This window comes from Lolium perenne, chromosome 2 (assembly GCF_019359855.2).
Source record: "Lolium perenne isolate Kyuss_39 chromosome 2, Kyuss_2.0, whole genome shotgun sequence".
NCBI lineage: Eukaryota > Viridiplantae > Streptophyta > Magnoliopsida > Poales > Poaceae > Lolium > Lolium perenne.
The window spans coordinates 230,791,788-230,808,956 of NC_067245.2; the positions used below are offsets into that span (position 1 = coordinate 230,791,788).

The 17,169-nt window shown below is 52.6% G+C and overlaps 1 protein-coding gene and 1 long non-coding RNA gene across 2 annotated transcripts; both read left to right on the forward strand.

The window, feature by feature from the left end:
- The first annotated feature begins 10,612 nt into the window (after positions 1-10,612).
- LOC127329212 (uncharacterized) lies at positions 10,613-16,060 on the forward strand. Its single transcript, XR_011751074.1, has 3 exons — positions 10,613-10,752; positions 15,241-15,780; positions 15,882-16,060. It is a non-coding gene; the product is annotated as an uncharacterized lncRNA (long non-coding RNA).
- Positions 16,061-16,316: 256 nt separating this feature from the next.
- LOC127330491 (uncharacterized) lies at positions 16,317-16,933 on the forward strand. Its single transcript, XM_051356686.2, has 2 exons — positions 16,317-16,657; positions 16,742-16,933. The coding sequence occupies exons 1-2, from the start codon at positions 16,355-16,357 to the stop codon at positions 16,931-16,933; spliced, it is 495 nt and encodes a 164-aa protein (XP_051212646.2). The 5' UTR covers positions 16,317-16,354.
- Positions 16,934-17,169: the final 236 nt, after the last annotated feature.

The window sequence follows — 17,169 nt, forward strand, 5'->3', positions numbered from 1 at the left end:
TGGAGCCTATTTTATGGTAAAGTAAGCCCAACCTATGGTTTCCCATGTACATATGTCCTAAACAAACCAAAGCAAATAAAAAAATCCATTGTTACACCGTCACACGGAGAAAGCTATAGGGGTAGATCTGCGGGGTCCCCGCCTAGGGTTTCCGAAGATACGAGATCGGCGGAGCGTCGGAACCGCTTAAAAACTTGCATATGTCCCTAGCATATGTGCACAAGTGTGATGTAGGGTTTGGCTAACCTTGCATGTACCCGGTGTTGACGATTTTCGCAGACATGGGCCAAGCACTTGGTGAAAATCCGGGATACGTATGTGCAAACTCCCTGGTACGGCTAAAATGGAGCCTATTTTATGGTAAAGTAAGCCCAACCTATGGTTTCCCATGTACATATGTCCTAAACAAACCAAAGCAAATAAAAAAATCCATTGTTACACCGTCACACGGAGAAAGCTATAGGGGTAGATCTGCGGGGTCCCCGCCCTAGGGTTTCCGAAGATACGAGATCAGCGGAGCGTCGGAACCGCTTAAAAACTTGCATATGTCCCTAGCATATGTGCACAAGTGTGATGTAGGGTTTGGCTAACCTTGCATGTACCCGGCGTTGACGATTTTCGCAGACATGGGCCAGCACTTGGTGAAAATCCAGGATCTGTATGTGCAAACTCCTGGTACGGCTAAAATGGAGCCTATTTTATGGTAAAGTAAGCCCAACCTATGGTTTCCCATGTACATATGTCCTAAACAAACCAAAGCAAATAAAAAAATCCATTGTTACACCGTCACACGGAGAAAGCTATAGGGGTAGATCTGCGGGGTCCCCGCCCTAGGGTTTCATAAGATACGAGATCGGCGGAGCGTCGGAACCGCTTAAAAACTTGCATATGTCCCTAGCATATGTGCACAAGTGTGATGTAGGGTTTGGCTAACCTTGCATGTACCGGCGTTGACGATTTTCGCAGACATGGGCCAGCACTTGGTGAAAATCCGGGATACGTATGTGCAAACTCCTGGTACGGCTAAAATGGAGCCTATTTTATGGTAAAGTAAGCCCAACCTATGGTTTCCCATGTACATATGTCCTAAACAAACCAAAGCAAATAAAAAAATCCATTGTTACACCGTCACACGGAGAAAGCTATAGGGGTAGATCTGCGGGGTCCCCGCCCTAGGGTTTCCGAAGATACAGATCAGCGGAGCGTCGGAACCGCTTAAAAACTTGCATATGTCCCTAGCATATGTGCACAAGTGTGATGTAGGGTTTTAGGTCTATGACGCGTCATTTTATGTGCTAAATGTTTTCCGTTTCGCGCGTTGGCGGACGGGTGCAACCGCGCGCCGTGCGGCCATACCGCATGTCCGGCGGCCCCGTTTTGCGCAGTTGGCGAAGCAAACGGAGCCAAAAATCGAGCGGAGCCGCGTGGCGTCATTTTATGTGTCCTAGTAACCACCGCAAAAGACGGAATCGGGATACGGCAATTATCTTGGAGAACCCTTCACGAACAGGGCTATCTCGTCCGGAGTTCTATGGCTTTTAGGGGAAATGAGTAGGAAACGGCCCGTTTCACCACATAGTTTGTCGGAACGAGGCCATATTTGGCACGTGCGTGGGCCCTAGGATGGGAAGCAAGGCCCCGGTCGCGGATTTCCAATCCGAACCACGGGCGACGGTTTTTCCATTTTCGGGGTGCGGAAGGGCTTTTTTGTGAAGCGGCTACATGGTGCGCATTTCGGTATCGCGCGGGACCTCCGCGCAGCGGTAGGATACCTCCTACGCACCACCTATCACATGCCATATGCGCGCGGAAGCCATGCGGGAATCCCACCCGCTTCTGCGGTGCCCCGCCGAATCCATTTGAAACCGACCGGATTTGAACCCGGGGCGACACTTTCCTTCGCTCAATAAATGGAGGGAAAAATGGTTTTAGGTCTATGACGCGTCATTTTATGTGCTAAATGTTTTCCGTTTCGCGCGTTGGCGGACGGGTGCAACCGCGCGCCGTGCGGCCATACCGCATGTCCCGGCGGCCCCGTTTTGCGCAGCTTGGCGAAGCAAACGGAGCCAAAAATCGAGCGGAGCCGCGTGGCGTCATTTTATGTGTCCTAGTAACCACCGCAAAAGACGGAACTGGATACGGCAATTATCTTGGAGAACCCTTCACGAACAGGGCTATCTCGTCCGAGTTCTATGGCTTTTAGGGGAAATGAGTAGGAAACGGCCCGTTTCACCACATAGTTTGTCGGAACGAGGCCATATTTGGCACGTGCGTGGGCCCTAGGATGGGAAGCAAGGCCCGGTCGCGGATTTCCAATCCGAACCACGGGCGACGGTTTTTCCATTTTCGGGAGTGCCGGAAGGGCTTTTTTTGTGAAGCGGCTACATGGTGCGCATTTCGATGTCGCGCGGGACCTCCGCGCAGCGGTAGGATACCTCCTACGCACCACCTATCACATGCCATATGCGCGCGGAAGCCATCAGGGAATCCCACCCGCTTCTGCGGTGCCCCGCCGAATCATTTGAAAGCTGACCGGATTTGAACCGGGGCGACACTTTCCTTCGCTCAATAAATGGAGGGAAAAATGGTTTTAGGTCTATGACGCGTCATTTTATGTGCTAAATGTTTTCCGTTTCGCGCGTTGGCGGACGGAGTGCAACCGCGCGCGCCGTGCGGCCATACCGCATGTCCCGCGGCCCCGTTTTGCGCGATTGGCGAAGCAAACGGAGCCAAAATCGAGCGGAGCCGCGTGGCGTCATTTTATGTGTCCTAGTAACCACCGCAAAAGACGGAACTGGGATACGGCAATTATCTTGGAGAACCCTTCACGAACAGGGCTATCTCGTCCGAGTTCTATGGCTTTTAGGGGAAATGAGTAGGAAACGGCCCGTTTCACCACATAGTTTGTCGGAACGAGGCCATATTTGGCACGTGCGTGGGCCCTAGGATGGGAAGCAAGGCCCCGGTCGCGGATTTCCAATCCGAACCACGGGCGATGGTTTTTCCATTTTCGGGGTGCCGGAAGGGCTTTTTTTTGTGAAGCGGCTACATGGTGCGCATTTCGATGTATCGCGCGGGACCTCCGCGCAGCGGTAGGATACCTCCTACGCACCACCTATCACATGCCATATGCGCGCGGAAGCCATCTCGGGAATCCCACCCGCTTCTGCGGTGCCGCCGAATCCGCCTGAAACCGACCGGATTTGAACCGGGGCGACACTTTCCTTCGCTCAATAAATGGAGGGAAAAATGGTTTTAGGTCTAGGACGCGTCATTTTATGTGCTAAATGTTTTCCGTTTCGCGCGTTGGCGGACGGGTGCAACCGCGCGCCCGGTACGGCCATACCGCATGTCCCGGCGGCCCCGTTTTGCGCAGTTGGCAAAGCAAACGGAGCCAAAAATCGAGCAGAGCCGCGTGGCGTCATTTTATGTGTCCTAGTAACCACCGCAAAAGACGGAACTGGGATACGGCAATTATCTTGGAGAACCCTTCACGAACGGGGCTATCTCGTCCGAGTTCTATGGCTTTTAGGGGAAATGAGTAGGAAACGGCCCGTTTCACCACATAGTTTGTCGGAACGAGGCCATATTTGGCACGTGCGTGGGCCCTAGGATGGGAAGCAAGGCCCGGTCGCGGATTTCCAATCCGAACCACGGGCGACAGTTTTTCCATTTTCGGGGTGCGGTATGGGATTTTTTTTGTGAAGGGCTACATGGTGCGCATTTCGATATCGCGCGGGACCTCCGCGCAGGTAGGATACCTCCTACGCACCACCTATCACATGCCATATGCGCGCGGAAGCCATCCGGGAATCCCACCCGCTTCTGCGGTGCCCCGCCGAATCCGCCGGAAACCGACCGGATTTGAACCGGGCGACACTTTCCTTCGCTCAATAAATGGAGGGAAAAATGGTTTTAGGTCTAGGACGCGTCATTTTATGTGCTAAATGTTTTCCGTTTCGCGCGTTGGCGGACGGGTGCAACCGCGCGCGCCGTACGGCCATACCGCATGTCCCGGCGGCCCCGTTTTGCGCAGTTGGCGAAGCAAACGGAGCCAAAAAATCGAGCGGAGCCGCGTGGCGTCATTTTATGTGTCCTAGTAACCACTGCAAAAGACGGAACTGGGATACGGCAATTATCTTGGAGAACCCTTCACGAACAGGGCTATCTCGTCCGAGTTCTATGGCTTTTAGGGGAAATGAGTAGGAAACGGCCCGTTTCACCACATAGTTTGTCGGAACGAGGCCATATTTGGCACGTGCGTGGGCCCTAGGATGGGAAGCAAGGCCCCGGTCGCGGATTTCCAATCCGAACCACGGGCGACGGTTTTTCCATTTTCGGGGTGCCGGAAGTGCTTTTTTTGTGTCGCGGCTCCACGGTGCGCTTTTCTTTAGAGCTCGGGACCTCCGCGCAGCGGTAGGATACCTCCTACGCACCACCTATCACATGCCATATGCGCGCGGAAGCCATCTGGGAATCCCACCCGCTTCCTGCGGTGCCCCGCCGAATCCGCTGGAAACTGACCGGATTTGAACTGGGGCGACACTTTCCTTCGCTCAATAAATGGAGGGAAAAATGGTTTTAGGTCTATGACGCGTCATTTTATGTGCTAAATGTTTTCCGTTTCGCGCGTTGGCGGACGGGTGCAACCGCGCGCCGGTGCGGCCATACCGCATGTCCCGGCGGCCCCGTTTTGCGCGATTGGCGAAGCAAACGGAGCCAAAAAATCGAGCGGAGCCGCGTGGCGTCATTTTATGTGTCCTAGTAACCACTGCAAAAGACGGAACTGGGATACGGCAATTATCTTGGAGAACCCTTCACGAACAGGGCTATCTCGTCCGGAGTTCTATGGCTTTTAGGGGAAATGAGTAGGAAACGGCCCGTTTCACCACATAGTTTGTCGGAACAAGGCCATATTTGGCACGTGCGTGGGCCCTAGGATGGGAAGCAAGGCCCCGGTCGCGGATTTCCAATCCGAACCACGGGCGACGGTTTTTCCATTTTCGGGGTGCCGGAAGGGCTTTTTTAGTGAATCAGAAACATGGTGCGCATGTCAAAATCGCGCGGGACCTACGCGCCGCGGTAGGATACCTCATACGCACCACCTATCACATGCCAGATGCGCGCGGAAGCCATCTGGGAATCCCACCCGCTTCTGCGGTGCCCCCGCCGAATCCGCCGGAAACCGACCGGATTTGAACTGGGCGACAGTTTCCTTCGCTCAATAAATGGAGGGAAAAATGGTTTTAGGTCTAGGACGCGTCATTTTATGTGCTAAATGTTTTCCGTTTCGCGCGTTGGCGGACGGGTGCAACCGCGCGCCGTGCAGCCATACCGCATGTCCGGCGGCCCCGTTTTGCGCGATTGGCAAAGCAAACGGAGCCAAAAATCGAGCGAGCCGCGTGGCGTCATTTTATGTGTCCTAGTAACCACCGCAAAAGACGGAATCGGGATACGGCAATTATCTTGGAGAACCCTTCACGAACAGGGCTATCTCGTCGGAGTTCTATGGCTTTTAGGGGAAATGAGTAGGAAACGGCCCGTTTCACCACATAGTTTGTCGGAACGAGGCCATATTTGGCACGTGCGTGGGCCCTAGGATGGGAAGCAAGGCCCCGGTCGCGGATTTCCAATCCGAACCACGGGCGACGGTTTTTCCATTTTCGGGGTGCCGGAAGGGCTTGTTTTGTGAAGCGGCTACATGGTGCGCATTTCGGTATCGCGCGGGACCTCCGCGCGGTGGTAGGATACCTCCTACGCACCACCTATCACATGCCATATGCGCGCGGAAGCCATCTGGGAATCCCACCCGCTTCTGCGGTGCCCGCCGAATCCATTGAAACCGACCGGATTTGAACCGGCGACACTTTCCTTCGCTCAATAAATGGAGGGAAAAATGGTTTTAGGTCTAGGACGCGTCATTTTATGTGCTAAATGTTTTCCGTTTCGCGCGTTGGCGGACGGGTGCAACCGCGCGCGCCGTGCGGCCATACCGCATGTCCCGGCGGCCCCGTTTTGCGCGGTTGGCGAAGCAAACGGAGCCAAAAATCGAGCGGAACGCGTGGCGTCATTTTCTGTGTCCTAGTAACCACTGCAAAAGACGGAACTGGGATACGGCAATTATCTTGGAGAACCCTTCACGAACTGGGCTATCTCGTCCGGAGTTCTATGGCTTTTAGGGGAAATGAGTAGGAAACGGCCCGTTTCACCACATAGTTTGTCGGAACGAGGCCATATTTGGCACGTGCGTGGGCCCTAGGATGGGAAGCAAGGCCCCGGTCGCGGATTTCCAATCCGAACCACGGGCGACGGTTTTTCCATTTTCGGGGTGCCGGAAGGGCTTTTTGTGAAGCGGCTACATGGTGCGCATTTCGGTATCGCGCGGGACCTCCGCGCAGCGGTAGGATACCTCCTACGCACCACCTATCACATGCCATATGCGCGCGGAAGCCATCTGGGAATCCCACCCGCTTCTGCGGTGCCCCGCCGAATCCATTTGAAACCGACCGGATTTGAGCGGGCGACACTTTCCTTCGCTCAATAAATGGAGGGAAAAATGGTTTTAGGTCTATGACGCGTCATTTTATGTGCTAAATGTTTTCCGTTTCGCGCGTTGGCGGACGGGTGCAACCGCGCGCCGTGCACGGCCATACCGCATGTCCCGGCGGCCCCGTTTTGCGCGGTTGGCGAAGCAAACGGAGCCAAAAATCGAGCGGAGCCGCGTGGCGTCATTTTATGTGTCCTAGTAACCACTTTGCAAAAGACGGAACTGGGATACGGCAATTATCTTGGAGAACCCTTCACGAACAGGGCTATCTCGTCCAGGAGTTCTATGGCTTTTAGGGGAAATGAGTAGGAAACGGCCCGTTTCACCACATAGTTTGTCGGAACGAGGCCATATTTGGCACGTGCGTGGGCCCTAGGATGGGAAGCAAGGCCCCGGTCGCGGATTTCCAATCCGAACCACGAGCGACGGTTTTTCCATTTTCGGGGTGCCGGAAGGGCTTTTTTTGTGAAGCAGCTACATGGTGCGCATTTCTGTATCGCGCGGGACCTCCGCGCAGCGGTAGGATACCTCCTACGCACCACCTATCACATGCCATATGCGCGCGGAAGCCATCTGGGAATCCCACCCGCTTCTGCGGTGCCCCGCCGAATCCGTGAAACCGACCGGATTTGAACCGGGGCGACACTTTCCTTCGCTCAATAAATGGAGGGAAAAATGGTTTTAGGTCTAGGACGCGTCATTTTATGTGCTAAATGTTTTCCGTTTCGCGCGTTGGCGGACGGGTGCAACCGCGCGCCGTGCGGCCATACCGCATGTCCGGCGGCCCGTTTTGCGCGATTGGCAAAGCAAACGGAGCCAAAAAATCGAGCAGAGCCGCGTGGCGTCATTTTATGTGTCCTAGTAACCACCGCAAAAGACGGAGCGGGATACGGCAATTATCTTGGAGAACCCTTCACGAACAGGGCTATCTCGTCCGGAGTTCTATGGCTTTTAGGGGAAATGAGTAGGAAACGGCCCGTTTCACCACATAGTTTGTCGGAACGAGGCCATATTTGGCACGTGCGTGGGCCCTAGGATGGGAAGCAAGGCCCCGGTCGCGGATTTCCAATCCGAACCACGGGCGACGGTTTTTCCATTTTCGGGGTGCCGGAAGGGCTTTTTTTGTGAAGCAGCTACATGGTGCGCATTTCGATATCGCGCGGGACCTCCGCGCGGTGGTAGGATACCTCCTACGCACCACCTATCACATGCCATATGCGCGCGGAAGCCATCTGGGAATCCCACCCGCTTCTGCGGTGCCCGCCGAATCCGAACTGACCGGATTTGAACTGGGGCGACACTTTCCTTCGCTCAATAAATGGAGGGAAAAATGGTTTTAGGTCTAGGACGCGTCATTTTATGTGCTAAATGTTTTCCGTTTCGCGCGTTGGCGGACGGGTGCAACCGCGCGCCCGGTACGGCCATACCGCATGTCCCGGCGGCCCCGTTTTGCGCAGTTGGCGAAGCAAACGGAGCCAAAAAATCGAGCGGAGCCGCGTGGCGTCATTTTATGTGTCCTAGTAACCACTGCAAAAGACGGAACTGGGATACGGCAATTATCTTGGAGAACCCTTCACGAACAGGGCTATCTCGTCCGGAGTTCTATGGCTTTTAGGGGAAATGAGTAGGAAACGGCCCGTTTCACCACATAGTTTGTCGGAACGAGGCCATATTTGGCACGTGCGTGGGCCCTAGGATGGGAAGCAAGGCCCCGGTCGCGGATTTCCAATCCGAACCACGGGCGACGGTTTTTCCATTTTCGGGGTGCCGGAAGGGCTTTTTTTTTGTGAAGCAGCTACATGGTGCGCATTTCAGTATCGCGCGGGACCTCCGCGCAGCGGTAGGATACCTCCTACGCACCACCTATCACATGCCATATGCGCGCGGAAGCCATCTGGGAATCCAACCCGCTTCTGCGGTGCCCGCCGAATCCGCCGGAAACCGACCGGATTTGAATCGGCGACACTTTCCTTCGCTCAATAAATGGAGGGAAAAATGGTTTTAGGTCTAGGACGCGTCATTTTATGTGCTAAATGTTTTCCGTTTCGCGCGTTGGCGGACGGGTGCAACCGCGCGCCCGGTACGGCCATACCGCATGTCCCGGCGGCCCCGTTTTGCGCAGTTGGCAAAGCAAACGGACCCAAAAAATCGAGCGGAGCCGCGTGGCGTCATTTTATGTGTCCTAGTAACCACTGCAAAAGACGGAACTGGGATACGGCAATTATCTTGGAGAACCCTTCACGAACAGGGCTATCTCGTCCGGAGTTCTATGGCTTTTAGGGGAAATGAGTAGGAAACGGCCCGTTTCACCACATAGTTTGTCGGAACGAGGCCATATTTGGCACGTGCGTGGGCCCTAGGATGGGAAGCAAGGCCCCGGTCGCGGATTTCCAATCCGAACCACGGGCGACGGTTTTTCCATTTTCGGGGTGCCGGAAGGGCTTTTTTTGTGAAGCAGCTACATGGTGCGCATTTCAGTATCGCGCGGGACCTCCGCGCAGCGGTAGGATACCTCCTACGCACCACCTATCACATGCCATATGCGCGCGGAAGCCATCTGGGAATCCCACCCGCTTCCTGCGGTGCCCCGCTGAATCCGCTGGAAACTGACCGGATTTGAACTGGGGCGACACTTTCCTTCGCTCAATAAATGGAGGGAAAAATGGTTTTAGGTCTATGACGCGTCATTTTATGTGCTAAATGTTTTCCGTTTCGCGCGTTGGCAGACGGGTGCAACCGCGCGCCCGGTACGACCATACCGCATGTCCCGGCGGCCCCGTTTTGCGCAGTTGGCAAAGCAAACGGACCCAAAAAATCGAGCGGAGCCGCGTGGCGTCATTTTATGTGTCCTAGTAACCACTGCAAAAGACGGAACTGGGATACGGCAATTATCTTGGAGAACCCTTCACGAACTGGGATACGGCGGCCCCGTTTTGCACAGTTGGCGAAGCAAACGAAGTCATATGGGCTGATAGTTGTTATCACATGTACCTATGACGTAACCAAGATCAAATAGAGGCATATGCCCACCAGGGGAGCCCCGGTGGGATGTAGTCAAAGGGGTAGATCGCGCGGTCAACAGAATTAGGTTTTCGTCAGAAATCGAGCATTGAAAGGTCGGAATGGCCCCAAAATGTGTGTGTCTCCCTATAATAATACTCCCTCCGTTTCAATATATAATGCCTATAGATTTTCTGCACGGTAATTAGCGCAAGTCATTTTTTAACACAAAACCACCTTATTTTCAGTTAAAAGGAAAAAAAATGAAAATAAAAAAAATGCCTATAGATTTTCAGTTTCCAGATTCTATATTTTACTTGATTGTAGTCCTGCAGAGAAAAAAAATCAGAAAAGATTAAAAAAAAAAAAAAAAAAAAAAACACAATGCCGACGGCTGGGCCGTCGGCCACGGCTAGAACTGCCCTATGTGACCGAGGCGGGACCGAGTCGGCTCGAGCCTCACGCGCCACTCCCCGCCCCACCGACCACCGCCCGCGCCACTCCCTGCGGCCGCCGCCGGCCACCGCCCGCGCCACCACCGGCCCCCTCGCCGCCGCCGACCACCGCCCGCGCCGCCGCCCGGCCGCACGCCCTCTCCCCACGCGCCGCGCCGCCCGACCACACTGCCGGCGCCCCGTCCCCGGCGCCCCGTCCCCGGCGCCCCCTCCCCGGCAGCCCTCCTCCCGGCCGCCTCCGTCCCCGTCCCCGGCCGCCTCCGTCCCCGGCGCCCCGTCCCTGCGCCCCGTCCCCGGCAGCCCCCTCCCCGGCGCCCCCCTCCCCGGCAGCCCTCCTCCCCGGCCGCCGCCAGCCACCTGCGCCGCTGCCACCCTCCTCCCGAGCCCGTCCCCGCTGCCGCCCGCCTCCTTTGTAAGCATTCCCCCCCCCCCATTTTTTCCTTTTTTTATTTCTATTTGTTGTAGATGATTTAGTTGTAAATAGAGCAAATAGAAATAATTTTGTTGTAAATAGAGCAAATAGAAATAGAGCAAATAATTTTGTTGTAAATAGAGCAAATAGAAATAGAGCAAATGGAAACTAATTTTGTTGTTGTTTTAACTAGGCCCCGCCATGATTGCCCCGTCGTGACCGCTCCGTCGTGACTGCCCCGTCGTGACCACGACCGCTCCGTCGTGACCGCCGTGTCGTCGTGACCGCCGTGTCGTCGTGACCGCCGTGTCGTCGGCGATTCTCTCCCACCGCCGAGGGTGAGCTAAAACTTCGCCTCCCCTCTCCGCATTTTTTTTACATCACTAGATTCATTTTTCAAGTAAAGTTGCGTAACCTAGGAGTCACTTCCCGTCCGCGAGCGTTACGCGGATAAATATGCATTAGTGGTCGGCATATTTTCAACCGTAACGCTTGCGGCATTTACGGGACAGTCGGCGGATGCGTAGTTGTCTACGTTTTCCATGTTCTACTCCGGTCCGAGTCAGGATTTCGGCGGCGCCTCCCCGTTGTTCTCCGGATGCACATCCTCTCGGTTTTTTGCCGAGACGTGTATCGGGAGAGCAGCGGGGAGGTGCTGCCGAAATTCTGACTTGGACCGGGGTAGAGCATGGAGAACGTGGCCAACTACGGATCCGGCGGCTGCTAGGAGCCCACCTAGTAGAGATGTAGGTTGATGCATGCGTTTCGCCCGGTAAAATAAAAAAATATGATGCATTTAATTTCATGGTACTATTTGTTGTTTGTCTCCCAATCAAGCGAGAGGATGGCTGATAATGGGTGGATGTACGGTGGCCGTGCTAGTTCGATGAAATGACGGAAGAGTGGGTATGGAAGACCAATTTATTAGTGAAGGAGTTAGCGCGTGGTTCAAAGTCAGGCGTTCGTCCAAGTTGCCCTTGCGCTCGTTGCAAGAGGCGTCATCGTCACGGAAAGGATGATATGACTAAACATCTTTGGTTGAATGGGTATATGCCTGATTACGTCACGTGTGTCGACTTTGCTCAGTACGAACGTGACAGAGGTGAGGTGATGAGGCAGCGAATCGATGGCAATGAGGACGATGGGATTAGATACTTGCTAGATGATCTCCACGATGCCTACATGCCGAGAATCGCTGAACAGGAGGAACCGCCGTAACACGAGGGACCGCCGAACCGGAGGAACCGCCGTAACCGGAGGAACCGAGCCTACCGCAAAGGCCTTCTATGATATGATGGCTGCGGCTAAGAGGCCTCTATACGAGGGTGCAAAAATTTCTCAGCTCGATGCCATCGCGCAAGTACTAGCCGACAAGGCCCAGGTTAAACGACACCCGTGCATGCTTTGAAAAAAATTTGGTAACTGTTGGTAACATGTTGCCCGAAGGCCATTGTCTGCCTAAAACCATGTATGCAGCAAAGAAAATGTTGAAAGCGCTCAGCATGGATTATGTGAAGTATGATTGTTGTCCCAAAAACTGTCTTTTGTTTTGGAAAGAGTTTGCGGATGACAAATATTGTAGCAAGTGTGGGTCCTCTAGGTATCATGAGATAACCGTAGCTAATGGTGAGAAGGTGCGGACAAAAGTCGCCGTGAAGATTCTTCGTTATCTCCCGTTCATAAAAAGAATCCAACGGCTTTACATGTCCGAGGAGTCAGCCAAACGGATGACGTGGCATAAGAACGGGTTGAGATTCAAGGACGCGGAGGGACGACTAAACATGGGGCACCCATCTCGATGGTAAAGCATGGCAGAACTTCGATGCAAAACACCACGATAAGGCAAATGATGCTCGGAATGTCGAATTGCGATAGCAACCGATGGATTCAATCCATATGGTATGTCGACATCCGCGTACAGCTGTTGGCCCGTGTTTGTTATTCCGCTCAATCTCCCTCCCGGAGTCCTTATGCAAAGGAAGACCATATTCCTGTCGATGATCATTCCTGGGCCTGATTACCCGGGGAAGAATTTGAGTGTATTCATGCAACCGCTTGTGGATGATTTGCACCACTCTTGGCACCATGGGACCTTGACATACGACCGAGCAACGAAGACAAACTTTGTCATGAAAGTTTGGTTCCAATATTCCATGCACGACCTACCTGGGTACGCTCTATTTTGCGGGCATTGTACAGCTGGTAGGTTTCCATGCCCAGTGTGCAGGCACCGATTGGAGTTCATTTGGCTGAATGCGGGTCGCAAATATGTCGCATTTGACAAACATCGAAAGTACCTCAAAAGAGGGCATCGGTTCAGAGGAGACAAAAAGAACTTCACAAAGGGCAAAGTTGTGCGTGAAGAAGAAACGATACCAAAGTTCAATGGTGAAACTGTTGATGGTGAGCTACGTGCTGCGGCGTAGTAAAGAACCCGGCAAAACATATGTGGGATATGGTGAGACACACAAGCTGGACTCACGTGCCAGGCTTAACGCAGCTCGAGTATTACAAGGATCTCGAACTTCCCCATAACATCGATATGATGCACACCGAAAAGAATGTGGGGGAGTCCGTTTTTAACACCGTCCTGAACATTCCTGACAAGACAAAGGATAATGTCAAGGCTAGAGTCGATGTTGAGAATCATGTGACAGGCAAAGACTCCACATGCATCCTCCTGAGGGCAATAGAACAAATTGGGCCAAGCCGCATGCCAACTACGTGCTTGATAGTCGCCAGAAGAAGGAGGCAATGATGTGGCTGAAATACGCCGTTATGTTCCCGAGATGGCTATTGTTCGAATATGAGTAAGGGAGTCAATCTTACAACAGAAAAGTAAACGGGCTCAAGAGTCACGACTATCATATATGGATTGAGCGATCGATGCCGGTGATGGTTCGAGGTATCTCCCCGAGCATGTCCGCGAGTGCTTGCGGAGTTGAGCCATTTCTTCCGCACGGTCTGTGCTAAGCAGATATGTGAGTCGGTGATTGCGAAGTTGCATGATCAAGTGCCGGAGTTGTTATGCAAGTTAGAGATGATCTTTCCACCAGGTTTCTTTACTCCGATGTTACATCTCATTGTGCATCTTGCGAACGAGGCACTCTTGGGTGGACCGGTGCTGTATCGTTAGCGCTTTGCATTGAGAGAGAGTTCAAGTATATTCGAAACAAATGTGGCAACAAAAATAAGATTGAAGCATGCATAGCTGAGGCAACTATCCTCCGGGAGATGGCAGACGCCACGACAACGTACTATGCGGATGATGTTCCCACTATGCATAACCCGATATCTCGGTACAATATCGACGAGCCCAAGCATGACCCCAAGCTCCTCCTCTTCAAATGTCACGGTGGCAAGGCTGGTGCCTCTAAAAAGGGCATCTTGACAAAGGAAGAGAAAGATTGCATAATGTTTTATGTGGTTACGAACATGCAAGAAGTGCTCAAATTCATAAGGTAAAATGGTGAACAAATTACTTTGCTATTAGTAACTCGATTTTGGTCTAATACGTTTTTTCTTCCTTTTAGCCAATACAAGGATGAATATTGGACGAGATCGACGGATCCCTCGATGCGGAGATGGAGATTCTTTTGAAAGAGAGTCGTCCGGAAAGAAAAAATTCCTGGATTGGTTCTACGAAAAAGTAATTTCTAACAAGTCCCTTTTATCCAATACTTTTGCAATCCGTGACTTGTCCCTCTTATTACACGTAACTAATGCAAAGAAACAATTTGAACTGAATTTGTAGGGAGGTGATCCCAACGTTGAGATGACGGATGAGCTGAGATGTGTTTCCCAGGGGTTGCAACCGTAGAATCTCAATGTATGAGAAGTACGATGTGAATGGGTATCGCTTCCATACGTAGTATCACCGGAAGAATCGGCCTAACCCAAAAACTATAAATACGGGGTCTTCACCAAAGGATCCGATGACATAGAATACTACGGAAGGTTAGAGAATGTATACGAGCTGACATTCAATAGGACAAACATACAACTCAATCTCGTTGTGTTCAAATGCCACCGTTCGACCCACAAGTTGGACAGAGAAGCACTCCTTCCATTGGGTTAGTGGAAGTTAGGCCTTCAACCTGCTATAGCGGAGCCGATGTCTTTGTTGTGGCTCACCAAGCCAAGCAAGTTTATTATTTGCCCTACCCATGTCAAAAGGAGTACCTCAAAGGCTGGGAAGTCGTGTTCAAGGTATCACCACATGGTAAGCTACCCATGCCCTCCGACGAGGATTACAACAACATTGACCCTGTAACATACGAGGGAATTTTTTATCAAGAGCAAGAGAACTTTGGGGATTTCGAAATAGAAATTGGTCTTGAGGACCTCGAGAACGAGGCACATCTTCATGGTGAAACAGTGGTGGACCTAAAGGACATACAAATGCTCACCAAGTTACATGAGGGCAATGGGTTCAATGATGAGACTCCACCGGACATTCCCACCCAACCTCATTACTCACATGATACGATAGTGATAGTGAAAATGAGAACCCAATGCCTCGTTATGAGAACCCAATGCCTCATTATGATAGTGATGATTCGAGGTGAGGGTCCTTTATGCCTTTATGCTTAGTATCTATTTTTCCATATGCTTCTTATACTTAGTATTTATTTTTCAATATGCTTCTTATGCTTAGTATCTATTTTTCAATATGCTTCTTATGCTTAGTATCTATTTTTCAATATGCTTCTTATGCTTAGTATCTATTTTTCAATATGCTTCTTATGCTTAGTATCTATTTTTTGCTTAGTGTCTACATTTTATTAAGGCATGAATGCTTACTTGTTTACTCTTTGTCAATGCAGGTGATTGATCAATATGAGCGGAAGCAAGCAATCCATGAACTCCATTTTGAAGAGTATGAGCCAACAGAAGTTCACCGGGACCACTAGAAGTGGAAGACCAACGCGTGCCAGCTCGCGTTACGCGGACGATGACACGGGTGGAGTTGGAGGTGGAGGTGTAGGTGGAGGTGGAGGACGTGGTGGAGGTGGAGGACGAGGTGGAGGTGGAGGACGAGCTGGAGGACGAGGCGGAGGCGGAGGTGGAGGACGAGGACGAGGTGGAGGTGGAGGACGAGGACGAGGTGGAGGTGGACCTTTCCTTGGTGACATACCCTCTGCTTCTGGCGACGTGGCTTCCCAGTCCGCTCACACACAGTCCACTGAGGGGGAGATGGAGGTGGAGATGGAGGTGGAGATGGAGGTGGAGGGGCAGGACGAGGAGGCGGAGAGGGAGATGGCGCCGAAGAAGTTGCGCATTCGTGGTGAAGCGCAAGTCCCTGATGAGAGGAGGGAGCCTACTAGCCAGGATGCGAAAGCCCTCATCATCCCGAACGAAAAAGAGTAAGTTTAATTTTGAACATTTAGATTCATTTTGCTATGTACTAATGTTTTCATTATTGTGCATAACTGATTGGCATACTAATGTTTTGATTATTGTGCAGCAATTGGACATATGACAAGGGGGTTCGCCAGCCGTCGAGCATGATTGGAGCTCTTATTAGGCAGTACTGGCCGGGCTTTTACACTCCGGTCCCCGGCGGCGAGAAGAAGCTAGCCGAGACTTGGGCGGACTATGAGGCAGCTCCTTGCCCGGGCTTTGGGACAGCTTCTGACGCCGTGTACACCAAGAGCGAGAATAAGGAAGACGCATTTGAGGCCTTGGTAGCGAGGTGGGTTGGCGAAGACGCCGACTTCAACGCCAAGAGCGCGCGCAACAAGGCAAACCGGGGCACTGGAGGAACACACAGTGCGGGAAGCCGCACCGAGCGCTACAGGAAGCACAAGGTACATATATACATGGAACAACTTGCATTTATTTCCCCTCATATTACTACTTGATACACATAACATTTATCTTGCTGTGCAGGAGGCGGAACTCGGGGAGCCTCTCACCGAGGTGGGAGGGTGGCAGAAGATGAAGCTGAAGCAGCCCGATCTGAGCCAGCCTCAGCCCTCGCTGCCCGAGTACTACGGCTTTGCCGAAGAGGAGTTGGACAAGTACTGCTCGGTGTTCAAGGGTCTTCATCCGGAGGTGGATGATCCTATTGAGCAGGAGACCGACTTGACGGCGATTATGGTGGCGGGGAGCGGCTCGGAGCATGGCCGCACGAAGCTTCTTAGTGGGGTGATCAAGCCGCAGAGGACCCTCACGCAGATCAGGTCTACCCTCACCGCCGGCGACCCACCGGTCGCGCCTCCTCGACACCGTCGTACGGATGTAAGTTTTCTCATTTCCATCTTCTTTCCAACATTCATCCCTGAATGGCTAAAGTGACATGACTCCTTTTCTTGGAAATTGTAGGCTCACTTTGAGGCCGCCTACGCGGCCGCTTATGAGAACTATTTGACGGTTGTAGCAGAGTGGGACCTCAAGAGAGCGGCTTGGGAAGAGTACCAGGAGGCGACGAGTCGTGTAAGTTCCAATCTTTTATGGTTCGAAGCCATGACAAGTCCCACCTCCCCTTTGTTTATATCGGCGGCGATTGACATCTAAACTATCTTGCAGGCGGTCAGGACGTTCTTCCAGTGGAGAGAGGATCGCACTTCCGGAAGAGGAGCCACCTAGGCCGGGGCCGACTCCAGTGTGCCCATCGAGGGAAGCTTTCGCGGCCACATACTACGCACGGACTCCGGTAAGTCCTGTGCCTAACCAGTTCTCACCGCTTTCCTTTCCCATGTGTAAGATGCTAACTCTTGTCAAACATGTAGGGCACGGGAAGTTCGCGGAAC

Bases quoted from the DNA above. Each gene is read 5' to 3' on its own strand.
- LOC127330491 (XM_051356686.2), top strand. From the start codon at position 16,355: ATGAAGCTGAAGCAGCCCGATCTGAGCCAGCCTCAGCCCTCGCTGCCC. The intron at 16,658-16,741 runs GTAAGTTTTCTC...TGGAAATTGTAG, and splicing joins CTCGACACCGTCGTACGGAT to GCTCACTTTGAGGCCGCCTA.